Source organism: Sceloporus occidentalis, unplaced genomic scaffold (assembly GCF_023333645.1).
Source record: "Sceloporus occidentalis isolate IW3139 unplaced genomic scaffold, rSceOcc1.0.p SCAF_2, whole genome shotgun sequence".
NCBI classification, from domain to species: domain Eukaryota; kingdom Metazoa; phylum Chordata; class Lepidosauria; order Squamata; family Phrynosomatidae; genus Sceloporus; species Sceloporus occidentalis.
Window position 1 is genome coordinate 166,512,806 of NW_028316982.1, and position 18,068 is coordinate 166,530,873.

The following is an 18,068-nucleotide window of genomic DNA, read 5'->3' on the forward strand; positions in this document are numbered from 1 at the left end:
GGTATATACAGTTTATCTGTTATTAATCTGATAACCGTTTCCCTTCAGCTATGCCTCTTTTTCATCACGTTTGGGTACACTGTAATAAGTATACAGGACAGATAACTTCAAACTAATTTTGAAATTTATCTACTGTTATAAACTAAACTATAGACAATTACCTAAAACCTATAGCCAAAGGTGGTCTTAACAGAAGCAAAGTCTTCCTTTAAAAAATTAATTTCAAAAGTCACTACATGCAAAAGTGAACACTACCTAGGTCCATGACCAGCATCAGTGTGTCAGAATCACTTAGTTAAGCAGAATGTGATTGATGGATACAAACGGACAGGCCCCTGAGCAAATTTACAGGTCACTGTTGCCATCCAGTCTCCAGAAGAGAGGCATTTATTAACAACAGCATTTGATGGACAGTTTCAGAATATTTCATTAATTCCTCCATTTCCAGAAAAATTGCCCCCTCTCCTCGCATTGCTTTTCTAAACTACTTTTTCCATACTGTCTAAAATGAAGTGCTTAGAACAGTGGTTCTCAGCCTTTTCTGTGCCCCACACCCCTAGGAAATGTTTTATTAATGTTCGCACCCACTACAAAAGTAATATCACATTTGAAGATGAAAATTTCTAATTTTTCAACCACAAATTGAACCACATATAATACTGTAGGTGAACTTAAAAAAAAACTTTTAATTCAGTGCCTAAAATCAAATCAAAGTATTAAATTATAATTTATTCAATAAAAAACATTAAAAATAAATGATTCCCAATTGTGAACATAAAATTCAATGTCTTCTTTGCTCCTGATTCTCATGCATGATTTTGTCAAAACATGGAACTTATTTATTTTACTGTAACCCACAGGTTTGCCTGTGGATTCAGGTAATTCCTAGATTTTATCTTGGTTGATGATAAGGACTGAATCCAGATTCACACAAGTATCTTTGTCACACACCCTCCAATACCATCTCACACCAGACTGTTTAGTTTAGAAACTAAAGGTCCTTTCACACTGGACTATTGTAGCATTATGATTCCACTTTAGCCAACATGGTTACATCCAGTAACAACCTGGCAGTTGCACCTGTGGGAGGAGTATTAGGGGTCATTCCCATTTGCAGCCCAGCTTGAAATTTGGGGGGGGGGGGGGGATTGGAGGCTGAGATAGTATGGCCTGAGGCTGAGAGAGTGTGACAAGGAAGGGACAGAGCTGAGAGGGAGGCAAGGCTTGGGAAGAGGATGAAGGGGAGAACAGTTTTTTAAAAAAATGATCAACTTTGCAAGTAGTTTCAAAATCAATCTATTGAAATTTCCATCAATTTTCAAAAAAAATACAAAAGGCAGCACGGGAGGGATGGTGGATCTGGCAGCATCGGTGACAGTGGTGAAATGGTGGATCTGTCAGGAGTAAACACCCCTCTGCCATAGTCCCTCCCCTCAAGAATGAATCAATTCTGATCTGTCGTTCCCATGTAAGGAACTCGCTTGAGAATCAATTATTTTCAAAATAACCTCTTTCAAACTGCTCTCTCGAAAAACTAGTTCTTTTGCGTGCCTTTGCCACACTTCATTGTGATTGCAGTTGATCACACCTGGAGCAGAACAGATTTCAAATGGGAACAAGGGTCATATAATTCAATTGGTGATTCGGCCAGAGAGCTCTAGTGCTTCAGCACCAAACTGCAAAGCCTATGAATAGACATTGCAGTGGAAGTGGGGTTGAAAGTAAGAGGGAAGAATTAAGGAGCTGGATGAAGATGGTTTAGCTGTTGCTCTGTGGGTGGCAGTGAGGGCTTCTCTCTTCACACAAAGCTTGTAAAGCTTTCTTCTTATCTTGAAACTGTGGTTCTTCTGTATTTTTGAACTTTTCTTATTAATTTACTTATTTAATTTATCTATTTATTTTATATCCCACCTTTCTCCCAGTATGGGATTCAATCTGATGATAAAAAAATAACATGCAGTTTAACAAGCTGTCATGTTAAAACACCATTAACTTAATTTGAAATCATAACAATTAAAATGTAACAAACCCCCACCCCCAGAATAAAAAACCCTTCTGCACAACTATTTAATAATCGACTTGTATCGGGGTCTTTGTTCAAGGTGTGCCTTCAAATCATTTCCGAGTTTTATGGTGACCCTAAAGCAAACCTATCATGGGATTTTCTTGGTAAGATTTCTTCAAAACAGATTTGGCATTGCCTTCTTCTGAGTCTGAGACTGTGACTTGCCCAAGATCAAGCCAGAGTTTGAATCCTGGTCTCCAGAGCTGTAATCCAACACTCAGCCCACTACACTATGCTGGCTTTCTCTGTAATCACTGCCAGTATCCCCCAAGGAAGGCAAAGGCAAACACCCTCTGAACAAATCTTGCCAAGAAAATCCTGTGACTGGTTTGCTTTAGAGTTGCCATTAGTTGGAAATGACTCAAAGACATGTAACAACAACAACAACTTCTTGTGGATTTGGGGCACCTACTGAAAACCTGTTTGTTTCAGCAAGCTTTCCCTACTTGGAAAATTGTGTTTGCATGTTGCTTAGAGAAAAATAATGACCTAAATCCAATTATTAGCTCTGATAATAAGAACCACGGAATCAATGGGAACATGGTAAGTCAGACGATAAGTAGTTTGATTGATTTGATGTGTCTATTGAAACCACTGGATTTAGGCTAATGTAAGCAATCCAGAAGTGTCAGTAAATATATGTTATCTAGTTGATATCAATCTGGAAGATAAACAAGCACAAACTCCGCAAAGTTTTAAAAACCTTTTAACTGCTTAGTTCCACTGTCACCTTGAAATTCAATTTGATCTGCTCAAATGAGACTCTCCTAAAATGGGTAATCCAAAATAACTATATGTGTAGAAAATATAACAAGTTCAACCATCCTGTTCAGTCTCCTGCTTAGTTATTACACACATCTGTGCATTTTTATGACAATTAACAGTGCTTCCAGGAAGACTTTTACACATTCGTGGAGATGGGAAAGAAATAAAATTATGTGTGAGAAGAGAGCCATAAAGCCTGAAGCTCTAGAAAACAGTTAATTGGGTTATTAAACAGCAACTTAGCCACAGGCTAAAAAAGGAAAATAACATAAAACACAGAACATAATTTTAAATTATAATGACAGACGTCAGTGAGAATAGCAGCATTTAGATGTGAAACGTCAATATTCTTTGGGGGCAAAAGATAAATTGTTTAGACTATTAAAACCAATCAAGTTTACAGCTTTAGTAGGCTTATGAATATGTCCATGGTTACATTAATTCAAATACCTATTAGGACTCATTACAATCATTTATCATCTACCCAGACTATACTTGCAGGTACAAAAAAAACTGCACATTTGGGTTAATTCTGACATAATGTTTTGCTCCCTGAATGATTTTCACTTAGATTTTCTAGGAGAGAAGCTGAAGCAGAAATCTTTTTACATTTTCACATTCTTCTGATGCAACCATTTTCAAAGGTTCTTCATAAAAATCGCTCAGAAACTATTCCAAGGATTCTTACCATTCCTAAGTGACCGCTTCTGCCTTCTCTGTTAGGGGGGTGGTCAATCTGTTCTGGGTTGTACTCTAAACTTTAAAGTCGCTATGCAAAGTGCTGAATCTATCAAATATCCCCCCAAATTCAGCATCTTAAATCACTGCTTTAAAGTTCAGCCTAAACCCCAAAGTGGATTTTCTGCCCTTATTAACATGAGAGCCGCCACTTGCCACTGTGAGTTCATATATTAAATGTGTTTGAAGTAAATGGATCCATAGTGGCCCAATCCAGTTTCCTATCAACTGAGGTGTAACAGATTTTCCAGTTCCGGAAAGCTCCATAGATCCATATCTAGTTATTGAAAGTCCATCAGCACCTTCAGGATTATACGTATATTTAGAAACAACCTGCATTCTTTCCACCTTTGAAATTCTATGGAGTGTATATGACTTGGCTGTCATTCTTATTGTATGTAAACTTTCTTTTCCATTGTCGAGATAATTTTTTAAAAGCATGCTTGAACCATCCAGTTTTATTATGAAGAAGATGTAGCTGTGGAGATTCTGATCTAGAACATGTTCATGATCTGAAACATGCACACATTCATAGAATCATAGAGTTGGAAGAGACCACAAGGGCCATCCAGTCCAACCCCTGCCATGCAGGAACTCTCAATCAAAGCATCCCTGACAGATGGCCATCCAGCCTCTGTTTGAAGACCTCTAAGGAAGGAGACTCCACTACACTCTGAGGGAGTGTATTCCACTGTCAAACAGCCTTTGCTGTCAGGAAGTTCCTCCTAATGTTGAGGTGGAATCTCTTTTCCTGTAGCTTGCATCCATTGTTCCAGGTCCTGTTCTATGCAGCAGCAGAAAACAAGCTTGCTCCCTCCTCAATATGACATCCCTTTAAATATTTAAATAGGGCTCTCATATCACCTCTTAACCTTCTCTTCTCCAGGCTAAACATACCTAGCTCCCTAAGGCATTCCTCATAGGGCATAGTTTCCAGGCCCTTCACCATTTTAGTCTCCCTCCTTTGGACACGCTCCAGTTTCTCAACATCCTTTTTGAATTGTGGTACCCAGAATTGGACACAATATTCCAGGTGGGGCCTGACCAAAGAAGAATAGAATGGGACTATTACTTCTGTTGATCTAGACACTATACTTTAATTGATGCAACCTAAAATTGCATTGGCCTTTTTAGCTGCCACATTGCATTCTCAACCCAACAAGCATTCACTGCTGATAATTATTGTCATCTCCCACCTCTGATTTGTTCCTGACCTTTGGACTGGACATTCTTACCAGAGTGGGGGCTCTTGTTGTTGTGTGCCTTCAAAGTTATTTCCAATTTATGGCAACCCTAGCAGTAGTTTGAGTGTCAAACTATGACTCTAGAGAACAAGAATAGGATCCGGAGCAATGGACTCAAACTACAGGAAAAGAGATTCCACCTCAGCATTAGGTAGAACTTCCTGACAGTAAGAGCTGTTCAACAGTGAAACACACTGCCTTGGAGAGTGTTTTTAAACAGAGGTGGGATTGTGCCACATTGCTCTTTATTAACTAAAGGACAGCTTTTAACAAGTCCCACATTTCTACTTGTCATGTCAAATCAACCAAAATCTAGGCCAACCTACAGAAGCATGAATAATAAATATATGCATATTTAGGGAAATTAAAAATTGCACACATTTTTGAAATCTTGCTCTGACACCCCTGCTGTTAACCTCAATGTTAACTGTCCCTTATAATAAAATAAGAAACAGCAAGCACTTATGACTTTGAGGTCACTGACTGGATGGTCACCTTTAAGTTGTGGCTTTGTGTTTCTCTACCGTTCTTTCCTCTACCTCACGTAGAAACAGTATGAAATGAATTTATTTTCTTTGTTAATTTTGCTGAGGATAACATTTAAAATCCAGCTTCATTGAGTGTTTGTTACAGACAGGTGTCTGTTGCAATTATTTCAACAGAATGTCCCCAACATTTTAAACACCAGGTGGCACTGCAAAATCTTTCTTTTGGGTATTTTGTCTAAATGCAATGTAAATATGAAACATTCAGTAAGGTGTGGAGATTTTTTTTGGTACTGTCGACTTGTACTGACAGAATGGATTAAACAGTAATAAATTCTTTAAAAATATGAGAAAATGAAAACAAGTGTACCTATATTTATATTCTACATTGTTTTTACATTTACTTTTGTTTTACTCCAGAATGATTGTAAAATGAATATAGTTCATAGTTGTTGCTGTTTTTCATTCAAAATGATTGCATACCCACAGTGTCAGATGCTTCGTATCGTATCTATATGTACAACTACTTGCTAAGTCCATGCATAGTAACTTGCAGGTTGGCCAAACATGTTCCTTCACAGGTCGACATCTGTCAATTTGTGGAGGCCCCATGACTTTCATAGGGTTTTCTTAGGCAAGGAATACTCAGAGGTGGTTTTGCCAGTTCCTTCCTCTGAAATATAGCCAACAGCACCTGGTATTCATTGGCATTCTCCCAGCCAAGTACTAACTAGGGCTGAGCCTGCTTAGCTTCCAAGTTCAGATGGGATCTGGTACCTTTAGGGTGTTTAGGCCAATTTCACAGCTGTATGGAAGTACATTTTGGCCTCAATCTATTGTTAAGTCAATGGTTTTAAGACTTTGGTCCTCCAGATGTCTTGGACAACAGCTCCCACAATTCCTGACTGCTGGCCATGCTGGCTGGAGTTTCTGGGATGTAAACTCTAAAACACCTGCAGGACCAGTTTGAGAACCATTGAGTTAAGCCCAGCCAAAAGAGATCCATTCAATCAATGGTTAAGTAGTGAGTTAAAATATAAGTACATCCCACTGATTTAATGGGTCTACTCTAATGGGAAATACCAGCAGGATTTATACTATTGTTCTTTGCAAGGGGGGGGGGGATATGGAATCCTACAGCTAAAACAGTGGGTCTAAATACCTAGAGGCACCAAATCCATTCTGAACTTGGAAGCTACAACTTTGGTTAGTACTTGGATGGAAGTTCGCCAATGAACACCAGTTACTGTAGGCTGTATTTCAGATGAATGAACAGCCTAAGAAAACCCTATGAAATTCATGGGGTCACTATAAGTTGACAGGTGATATGAAGGTGCACACATACACAGCTAAAACAGCAGGAACGAAACAAAGAAGAAGATGAATTATGTAATCCTCTATGGTTTTGTCTTTTGCTCTACCTTTTTCCTGCCAGCACTTAGCAGTCTCTGTATTATCTTTCTCTTGGTAGAACGTTGTCTTGGCTTATTACCGTAGACTGTTGTGCACACAAAAACTATGTAAGTATTAAATAATAACAAAAAGTGATGAGATCACAATAGACATTGCTTTAAATAATATATCAGGCAGCAAAACATTCCTTCTTTTGACTTTCTGCCTCTGACAAAACAATTTGCATGCAGATGCTGCTCTATGACCAAACCCTATTAAAAGTTTATAGTCTGTTTTCGAAAAGTATCTGTAAACTAAAGAAGAAAAAAGTAGTTATACACAATCTTTTCATTCAGTTTGTCTGAATTTAAAAAGAATGAGTAACCTGGATATTTTCTTTACTTCCTGCCATTGAATAAGACTGTAGACTATTATTGCAATGTTATATCCTGTTTGCATTGGTAAAGATATAGGTGGATTGGTGGTTTCGGGGGTTTTGGTTTTTCTTTCAAATCCCATATCACCAGTCTCTTGTAGAGAAAACCTTGAAGACTATACTTGTCAAAGAGGGGTCATGTCTCAGGTAGCCACATGTTCCAGCAGGATTGACCTGGGTTCCTTGCACTCTGTTCCCCCCGCCATACATTTACATACCACTCTCATCAATTTTATTTTCCATAATCCAGATCAAGATCATTTAAACTTTTTCCCAAATTTAATAACAGTAGCTATGTTCATCAGGATCACTGGGTAGGAAGGAGAAACCCTCTTCTCTAAAACAAAAGAACAGTTGCACCAATATATTTCTGTTTTCTTTCATTCCACATGCTTCTTAAAACAAAGGTCCAAAACACACTGCGGAAATAATCCAGTTTGAGACCACTTTAATTGCCCTGGCCCAGTGCTAGAGAATCCTGGGGATTGTAGTTTATTGTGGCACCAGAGCTCTCTGACGGGGAGGATAAATTTCTCACAAACTACAGTTCCCAGAATTCTGTAGCATTGAGCCAGGGCAGATAAAGCAGTCTCAGACTGGATTATTTTTGCAGTGTGTTTTGGACAGCTTCTTAAGCAATCTAGTGTGGGGGAATGGCAGGGGTCTTTTCCTCAATGTTCCTGCGAGTAGCACTATATTTGTGTCTGCAATTGTTTCTTTCTTGGAAATTCATGGCAGAATGACAGCCAATAGCTTGCAAACTGATACTGTTCTAGCCCTATTCAGAATTTCATTGAAATGCTTCAAGAACTAAAGGATACAGGTAGTTAGGTGTGGACATAAAATCTGACCAAAGGCCTCCTCAACTTTGGGAAGACCAGTCGAGGCCAGCAGTTTCCCATAATCTCATCTACTGTGAGTGTTTGGCTAACATTTGGTATACCATACTATTAGAATTTTTTGCTTGTCTTATATTTCTCTCTTTTAGGTTTCTAGAGTCCAACATAAACAGATTAAGATGAAAAACCTTGCTGGATCAGTCCAAAGGCATTTCCAGTCCTGTTTTCCACAGTCAACCAGCATTCTCCCACTCATGCTCTCCAAGCAAGTGGTACTGAGTATCATATTACCTTGTATATTGGTGGCAATATAGTCATAGGCCTGTTACAGACAGCCAAAATAAAGCTGCTTCGAGTCACTTTGGAGGTATGCTATTTCAATGATACATGCGTCCTAAGAGTCCAAAGGCCGCACCAAAGCCACGCTCCAGTCCTAAGGACTAGAGTGCAGCTTTGGTGAAGCTTCCAGACTCTTAGGATTCATGCATCATTGAAATACCATACCTCCAAAGTGACTCGAAGCAGCTTTATTTTGGCTGTCTGTAACAGGTCATTTATTGGGGGCTTAGGACAGTTTTAAAGAAGAGAGCTCAACAGTGGCATGCAGGTCATTATTAATTTTGTTGGCACATTTTACAAAACAATGACAAGACAATATGTTGCATTAAATCAGTCCTCATCTTCATGCTCCAACTGAAAGTGGTACCAATCTCAGGATCATGAAAGCAATGGCAAAATAATGACAATTTAATTTCTGATTGATAATTCCTGAGGGGACTCAACAACATAGGAGTCTTGGTAGTCCAAGCACCCTGGTCATTTAGGGGGGCTCATCCCCCTTACCTAGTTTTAGTGGGGCTTAAGCTTCCTTTGCCCCACCTATTCTAAGATCAGTAGTCACTATAGTTGGCATCCACTGGCAAGTGTATCATCTGTGAATCTGTCCAATCCCAAATTGGTGGTCACTGATACTATAGGGTGCACAACACCAAATTAAAATATAAATACAAGATTAAAATGTGGTAATAATTCACATATCCTCCAACATTTCACAAATGAGAACTAGGATATGTGTGGCCAAGTAACATCAGAGTGTGCCTAAGATTATAAAAGTTACTACTGAAAAAGAATGCACAGACTAGGGGAGGCTGCAGCAGTTTGCTTTTACCTCAACAATGGAGAAGAGCAACATTCTGCCTCTCCTTTCCTCCGTCCTGACTGCTGAGTAAATTGAGTACAAACTATTCTTGCACTCTGACTCAATTTGCAGCAATTGAAATATGCTGAGAACAAAGAGGGAAAGTCGGAGTAGAGAGGAACTGGGACAGTTTAAAAGCAGCTGAAAAGGCTGGATGGCAGATGATTAATCAGGTCCATCCCTGCCAAATCAGGACCATTGGAGGATATGCATTCCTCACACAGGTGTTTGTCCACCCCTGTTTGTTTAAATTGGCTCCTTTTCTTCCCTTTTCAATTCTAAAACACTCCCTCCACTTTTTGTGACACAGTGTCCAGAACTGTATACCCTATTTTCAAGCAGGGTCACACCACCACAGAGTCACTGTGGTCTTAGAGTGTGTCTACACAAGCAAATAAAATGGTCTCACCTAGTTTTCACAGCAAGCTGCTCAAATGACATACAGAATGAATGAGACAAAATCCGGATGTTTTCATTGTCTCAGGGCTTTAATCCAGAGGCAGAAAAGTGGAGATGTATCCTGGTTTTGAGCAGAAAATCTGGATATTTGTGCACATGTGTGGACTGTGCTCCTCAGTGACAGTGTGAGGCTGGGAGAAGGAGTTCAGAAATGTCTACATTCATATGCATGGAGGGTGCAGAGAAAAACAACCCAGAGGAGCCACAGCTGTATGACCACATATATTGAGATTTACTGGACTGCGGTAAGTAATACAGGAGAACTGTTTGGACAGTTCTCCTGAACTACTTCAGTGTATGTGGTTGCCATGAAGGCAAGCATATGGTCGCTGTGGATCATGGTACTCCGGATGTAAGGCAGTTTTTCCTGTCAGTGTAGACACACTCTTATTTTTATTTTTATTTACAGTTCTACTATCATTTCATTTCCCATTGATGTCAGACATATAATTTCCCCCTTTACACAAGCAAGAACTACACACTGGGATGACATTTTGGTTTTCTTTTCATCCAGCTGTCTACTACAACCCCAAGATCCCTTTTCTGGTCAGGTAGATGACTGAAATTGACATGCACAACCGCATGCACACACAATCACACAAACACAGACACACACACACACAAGAGGACACCACCCAGAGGACTACACTTCCCTCATCTAGTAAAACCTTGGCTATTTAACTATGGGACAAGCTGGAACCCCCAATGAAGGACACCCAGCTTGTTGGGGGCAATTGGCTTAAAAACATTGTAAACTGCTTACGGAGTGCTAGTTCACTCATGTGCTGCATAGTACTTGCTGTTGCTATTGCTAAAAGCATGATTTAGGTTTATATGTTCCATGAAGGCTTGAGGTGCACATGCTCTCATGCTGCTCTTTGCTTTACAATAATATCAGAATCAGAAAATAAAATCAGAGTCAGGCTTCACCAGCATGTTGTGGAGCCATCAATCTATGGTGCTCTGGACCTATCTTGGGGAGGAGAGTGAGATAAGGGACCTCTGTCTTAGTAAGCAAAACAAATGTGGGGCTCTGAGAAACATCATTCAAAGTTGTTCAAAGTCTTTGTTAAGATGAATTTCACACTGTAGAATAAGTAATTCTGAACAACATACATTACAAATCTGCCCGAGAGTCTAACAGTTTTGATATGTTAATATATCCAGTGGAAATGCCACAACTTCACCTTATGGGAGTTATTTTAGAAGCACCAGCAAAACACAAAAAGAATGGGTTGCTGTTTACAAAGAAATAGAGAGCAAGCTGGGCATTTGCTATGTCTCCCCCCCTCCCTCACACTTTAAGTTCTTCAGTGAAATGATTGATGATGACCTTTTTCTCCTATCAAGGCTACGAGATGACAGTGCTCTTCGTTCATAACCGAGTAAGATGGTTTTGAGATCTTTGAGTACCTTGTGGTGAGCTCACACAAGCATTTTAAATTGATTTTAAAGGGATTTACTTCCAGATCAGTAAGTTTAGGAGACCACAATCTTAATTTAAAATTGCAACTTTACAAACATCCCATAAAAATCGATGGGCATGATCAATAGCTGAAAGAGTTTTACGATATCTTGATTTAAATCACTATGTAACTTTCTTTAAAAACAAAAACAAAACAAACTCAAGACCTTGTACTTGGATGACAATATGAATTGTAATATTTTAGTTACTGAACACTGAAATAGATGAGGCCTACGCAGCACATTAATTTAAGAATAGACAAAGACTGAGGCAAACTGTCCCTGTTCTAAAAGAGAGCGATAGTTGAGGCAAGGCTTTTTACTTCATTATTTCCAAACTGTAAGGTGCCACTGTGGCATAGTCTGCCTACCACATCATCTTCCAGGGGTTCTACATTTCCATACCCAAGTTTAGGGAACATATTATTTACCACTGCTTCTCCTAGGCTGTGTCTGCATGGGCCAAGTAACATGGCATCCTCCTGGCCATAGTCTGGACAATTCAGGGCCAAAACCCAAGTTCTAGTGCAAACTGTCCAGACAATATCCAGTCAGTTCAGCACTGAACCCATCATATAACCACCCCCTTAAAAAGATTTTTAAAAACTCACCTTTTGCTCTGGTTCTCTCAGAGCCCTCCAAAGCAACAGCAGATGGATGTTTGCACACATGCCCTATGGTGCCACATGATACATGTGCTGCTACCATGAGTCCCTCACTCTGAGGTCAGAACAAGGTGCCCAGCTATGTGATCATGGCTGGGTGTCTTGTTTTGATGTCAGAGTCAGTGACCGGTACCTGTAACACTGGCACCAGCAAGCACCGTAGAACACATGTGTGAACAGCCATCTGCATTGTAATGGGGTGCCCAAGGTAATAGAGGGATGTCAGGGCGTATTCAAGGCCAGAATAGTCCACCCCTGTGGACTTGGTACTAGATGCATAGCATTAGATTGAGATGACAGCCGTTGGCCATGACTTAGGTTACATTCCTATCTTCCTCAACACTAACTGTGCCCCATCAATCTATGGCAACAGTTAATCATGTTTGCCTCATTTCCCCTTGAACAACTCTATCAAGCTGTCCATTCTGAAGGAAGCAATGCTGATTCATCCTCCAACAAAAGCATGTAGGTGGAAGATTGCTGTGGCAGCACAGAAATCATTTCAATTTATCTGAAGTAATAGTAAACAACTTCTTAAAAATTGATGTTCTCACCTGCCTGTTCATTAGGATGTAGATGATTGGGTTGCATACAGTACTGCTCTTTGCCAGGATAGATGGTATGACACTGGCTACAGGAGACACCAAGCCAGGCCTACCAAATGTTGCAAGAAGTGCTATAACTCCATAGGGCATCCAACAAATCAGGTAACAGATGACAGTTGTGATGACCATGAAGAGTACATGGAATTCTCTTTTCCGGGCGGAGGTTTTCCGGATTTTCCCAACCTGGTAAAAATTGCATAACATATTAATATGAAGAAATAAAACTGTTGTCTTTTATTACAAAATCTGTATTATTATTATTAACCTTTATTTATGTAGAGCTGTATACATAATAGCAGTATAAATGGTCAGGTTACAGTTTAAACTTGTCTTTCTTGCTAAGTTTAGTCCATTAACTTGTATGTTCTTTAAGATAAGGAAAGCCATATTTAACAATATATATTTTATGTTGCTTAAGTGCCATTGGCCATCATGGAATTTAAGCAGCCTGTGTTAAATCTTAATATTTTAAGATTTGCCCTTAACACGATGGTAGGGATTACAATACAGAGAATCTGTGATTTGTATCTCTTCACAGATCTGTAGGGCAAACAACTGCTTCAGTTCCTTTATACTACCACCAACTGGTATAGTATTGATATAAGAGGGAAGATTGAAGCCATTGTTGTGCATCTTTGTCAATGTGATTAGCAATAATATAGACAGACCTTGAACTGTAAACATGGAAGCCGTGAGACAATCTAAACAATAGTGCATGCACCTGCGCACACAGGCCACACAGCCGCTGCATGCACACCCCCATTGTTTCTTGTGGGGCATGAGCATACGCGCATTTTCCCTTGTGTGGGGGTGGTGGTGGAATGGATCCCCCATATAAGGGGGATGACCTCAGTTTACACTTCTTAAAAATACCACATACATACATCTGCCAAATTTGTAGTAAAATATTGCAACCGGACAATGGATATGTGTGACCAGTGAGCCCCTGATTTGTGGCCTCCATGGCATTCCTGCTGACACAGTCTGTAGCATCCATACCACCAAAATAGCAACAACTTTCTCCCTTTCTTTTCTGTCCCTTCTGGAAGGGAATTGAGCAAATACCAAAACGTGGGTATTCAGGTTCAAGGGAAGTATGTGATGCTATCCAACAGAAGGTGAATTCCTATTCTCTCATCTGCCATTTGACTGATCCCAGGCACTTCAATCTTATCTGTATCAAGCTTCAATTTGTTCATACCCATCCAGTCTGTTACTAACATCAAACACTAGGAGATATAATGGAGTATTCTGTGTATTTTTAACATCTCAATTACTCAAATGTATTGGATTTAGCCCAGCTCTGGCAGTAGCTAAAAATAGTTCATTAGAAGCACATTTTCACAGGTTGTAACGATAACCTACTTCCACTACAATATAAGGACAGATGGCCATTAACTTACCCCACATTAAATGCTACAGATAAATAATCTACTGTCTTCCAAAGCTCCTATATTTTCCATCTGCTTTTCATTCAGCTGTATTGCAATTCATTCCCAGCAGCCTTTATTTCTAGTTAACAGCAGCAGTATTCCTATTTCTCTTTATTCTTCATTTGAAGGATAATCTTCAGACCTCTACTTGTTACTTGGGCCACAATCCAACCTAAAGTGGCTCACGCCAAAGGTATTAGCTGCTATTTTATATTATTATCAACAGACAGAGAGAAATAGAATGACAAGAGTGCATGGATAGATGGAGAATGGGGGAAGGAGAATGAGAATAAGGCCTGTGCTGATTCTGAATTGCTCAAGTCAAGGTGTTGGTTTTTACAGGGCAGGCTTATCTAAGAATCAGCTTGCTTCATTATGAACCAGCCCAGGCATTAAGATGGAAAGCATACCTCAATTAACAAAGCCTCTGACAAAGAAGCTCCTTCTCACAAAGTCTGTTTATGCCTGCCCACTCTCCATTTTCTTCCTTGTCTTCCATTTAACTGGACTCTGTTTAGTGGCATTTGCACTTCAAGGATAGTGAAGGAGTGCTGGTGAAACACATACTTTCAGTGACTGATGGCAGCAGCTTATTTGCAATAAACAATGCAGTAAAGCTGGAGCTGAGAAAGAATGGGATACTACTGGTGCTACTGTATCTGGGTGTACCCACCTACAACTGGGAAAGCAAATAATAACTGGCTCCCGAATCTCTTACTGAGCACGTGTGAACTGTTAATACACACGTAGGATTGCCATAATTGTCCACAACACATGGCATACACTATGTTGTATTTGGTGTCTTCATATTTTCATATCTGGGGCCAACATGTTCTTAAGAGGTCATGATGACCTTTGGAACACCAGATGAGTTTCTCATAGGAGGGTGAAAAAGACTCAAGGACATGTAAAGACCAGGTACTGCTGCAATCAAAGCTAAATGAATGTAACAATTACTTCCTAACCCTTTTGCATTTCCTCTTGCACCAAGAGACAAAGATGGTCTTGTTGCACTAAAGCAACAACTTTCTCCCTAAAGCAGTAGTAAGGCAGCACTTACTACCTAGCCCCTGCCATGTTCCCAGCCAACTTCCCTATCATTTAACCCTGGGTTTGTTCTCATCCAATCAGTTTTTATAACCTTAAAGTTAAAGCTATTAACCAGAATTGAATACCATTGTCAATTACTGAGAATAACATCAGGTAGTTGTTACCTTGCAAGATTGCACATCCCCTGAGGTTAGGATCTTATATGTAAATATTGGTCCTAAGACCATTGTGTGCACAGAAAGATTCTTCCACTCACTGCGTCTCCCTCAGACCCCAGTCTGAGCCACTTTCCGCTTCCATAGTCTGCTCTTCAGACAGATAAAATTGCCCTTTTTAAACCCCTCAGTCCACTATCCAATTTTCATACTTCCATTTTGGTTAGCTCTGAATGCTGTGTTTGTTTGAATTACTCTTGTGTGTTATTGCACTCTTGCATATTTCTAAATAAAATCTTAATTCACCCAAACTTGGAGTCCTCCTCAGGTGACACAGGTGCCAGTGATCCTAAAGCTACTCAGCATGCTTCAGTGAATTCTCCCAACACTGAAAGACAAGGTGACAAACTTGGTGAGGACTCCCTCCCCAGCCCCCCAACTTAAGTTTGGGTAGCAGAACAGCAAAACAGATGTGTTTGCCTTACCAGCTACCTCCAGAATAAGATCTGTAAGTTTGCCTGTTGTGTGCCTTCAAGTCATTTCTGAGTTATGGTGACCCTAAGGCAACCCTATCACAGGGCTTTCTGGATCTGAGAGTGTGAAATGTGCCCAAGGTCACTCAGTGCAGTTGCATGGTATGGGTATTTGAACCCTAATTTCCAGAGTCATCATCCAGCGCTCAAACTATTACACCATTCTGGCTCTCAAGTTTGCATACAAAAATGGGTCACAAGTAAAATGGAAGATGGTGAAAACATTAGGGTTCAACATGTTTTTGTTTGATTATCCAAGGTTTACCTGGCCTGGTTGTTTCATTTCACATTTGAATATTGTTTGTTTTGGATAAAAAGTTTGTCTGACACATGTTGAACTCTTCTTTGTAGAAATATAGTATCCCAACAATTATCATCCAGTTAGTCTGACATCAATAACAGGAAAGATTCTACAGCAGATTATTAAACAGAGAGTCTGTGAACATTTGGAAAGCAATGCCATTATCACAAAAAGTCAACATAGGTTTCTGAGAAACAAGTCATACCAGACTAATCTGATCTCCTTTTTTGATAAAATTACCAGCTTGGTAGACAATGGGAATGCTGTGGATGTAGCATATCTCGATTTCAGTAAGGCCTTTGACAAGGTCCTTCATGATATTCTTGCAGACAAGTTAATAAAATGTGGGCTAGACAATGTGACTGTTAGGTGGATTTGTAATTGGTTGACTGGCCATACCTAAAGGGTGCTCAACAATGGCTCCTCTTCATCCTGGAGAGAAGTGACCAGTGGGGTGCCACCATTTCTGCCCTAGGCCCAGTGCTATTCAGCATCTTTATCAATGACTTGGATGAAGAAATAGAAGGCATGCTTATCAAATTTGCAGGTGACACCAAACACCAAATAACTAGGCGTACCTAATACCCCAGAGGATAGGATCAAAATTCAAGAAGACCTTAATCGATTAGAAAGCTGGGTCAAAGCTAACAAAATGAATTTCAACACAGAGAAATGTAAGATACTGCATTTAGAGCAGAAAAAAAAGAAAGAAAATAAAATAAAGAAATGCATAGATATAGGATGGGGGACACCTGGCTGAATGAGACTAGGTGCAAAAGGGATTTAGGAGTCCTAGTAGTCCACAAGTTGAACATGGGTCAACAGTGTGATGCAGCAGCTAAAAAGGCCAATGCGATTTTAGGCTGCATCAATAAAAGTATAGTGTCTAGATCCAGGGAGGTAACAGTGCCACTCTATTCTGCTTTGGTCAGGCCTCACTTGGAATACTGTGTCCAGTTCTGGGCATCACAATTCAAAAAGGATGTTGAGAAACTGGGGCATGTCCAAAGGAGAGCAACTAAAATGGTGAAGGGTCTGGAAACCATGCCCTATGAGGAACGACTTAGGGAGCTAGGTATGTTTAGCCTGGAAAAGAGGTGGTTAAGAGGTGATATGATAGCCCTGTTTAAGTATTTGAAGGGGTGTCATAGTGAACATGGAGCAAGCTTGTTTTCTGCTGCTCCAGAGACTAAAACAGAACAATGGATGTAAGCTACAGGAAAAGATATTCCAACTCAACATTAGGAGGAACTTCCTGACAGTAAGGGCTGTTTGACAGTGGAACACTCTTCCATGGAGTGTAGTGGAGTCTCCTTCCTTGGAGGTCTTTAGGCAGAGGCTGGATGGCCATCTGTTGGGGATGCTTTGATTTAGATTTCCTGCATGGCAGGGAGTTGGACTAGACGGCCCTTGTGGTCTCTTCCAACTCTATGATTCTATGATTCTAAAATGATCATTTAGAACTTCTGGATAAAAGTCAAGTAAATAAATTCTCTGATATAGGTGAATTTTTCTCCAGCTTATTCATCATGAAAATAAGAGCAAATTACTCTTCATTTTGTATTGATTTAACAACTAGATACTGTCTTCATCCTTTTTTCCCTTTACAATTTAGGAATACATTTTCAATCTGCTTGGCAAAGGTCTTCCTACTGATCTTGTTTTTCTTGGCCTTAGGCTTTGTTTGCACCTCCATCCATTTTTACAATCAAGTGTTTTTATATTTTTTTTACTTCTGCCCGTCTTATAACAGCCAGTTTAAAAAATGTATCTTGTTCATGAAAGACAGGGTTAGGCACTAACCATGCTTTCAAGGGTTTATTTTATTTTATTTGAAAATATATCTATCTTGACATGATTAGTTAGTGGTAGGGCCACACAAACACAAGCACTAATGAAAAATTCATGATCACAAGAGGCTGCTAATCTTTGACTATCTAGTCATTTAAAAACTTCTGGAGATGAAAAGACTGGGAGCAGAGGAAAGGAGAAAATGAAGCCCAGAGGAAGATGTGAAGTGCTACATCTCTGTGCTCTAAATAAAATATGGCAACTAGTCAAGCACAGATCTCTTTCTCAAACTCTCCAACAGTTCACAGATGAAATCCAGGGCACAATTAAGTGACCAAGCAATGCCTGTATCAGAATGTGCTCAAGACAGCAAAAGGTTTTATGGAGGAAGAACACACAAACCAGAAATGCTAAGGGAGATTGCTTTTGCCTCACTCTATAGGGAAATAT

The 18,068-nt window shown here is 39.7% G+C and overlaps 1 protein-coding gene across 2 annotated transcripts in view; it reads right to left on the minus strand.

Annotated features, from left to right (window-relative positions):
- The window catches only part of LOC149319250 (parapinopsin-like), a 107,158-nt gene that overhangs the window by 21,364 nt on the left and 67,726 nt on the right, over nucleotides 1-18,068 (minus strand). For both annotated transcript variants that reach the window (XM_089511376.1, XM_089511377.1), the window contains exon 4: nucleotides 12,305-12,538. In XM_089511376.1, the coding sequence (XP_089367502.1) occupies nucleotides 12,305-12,538 (234 nt within the window). The remainder of the gene's footprint in view (nucleotides 1-12,304; nucleotides 12,539-18,068) is intronic.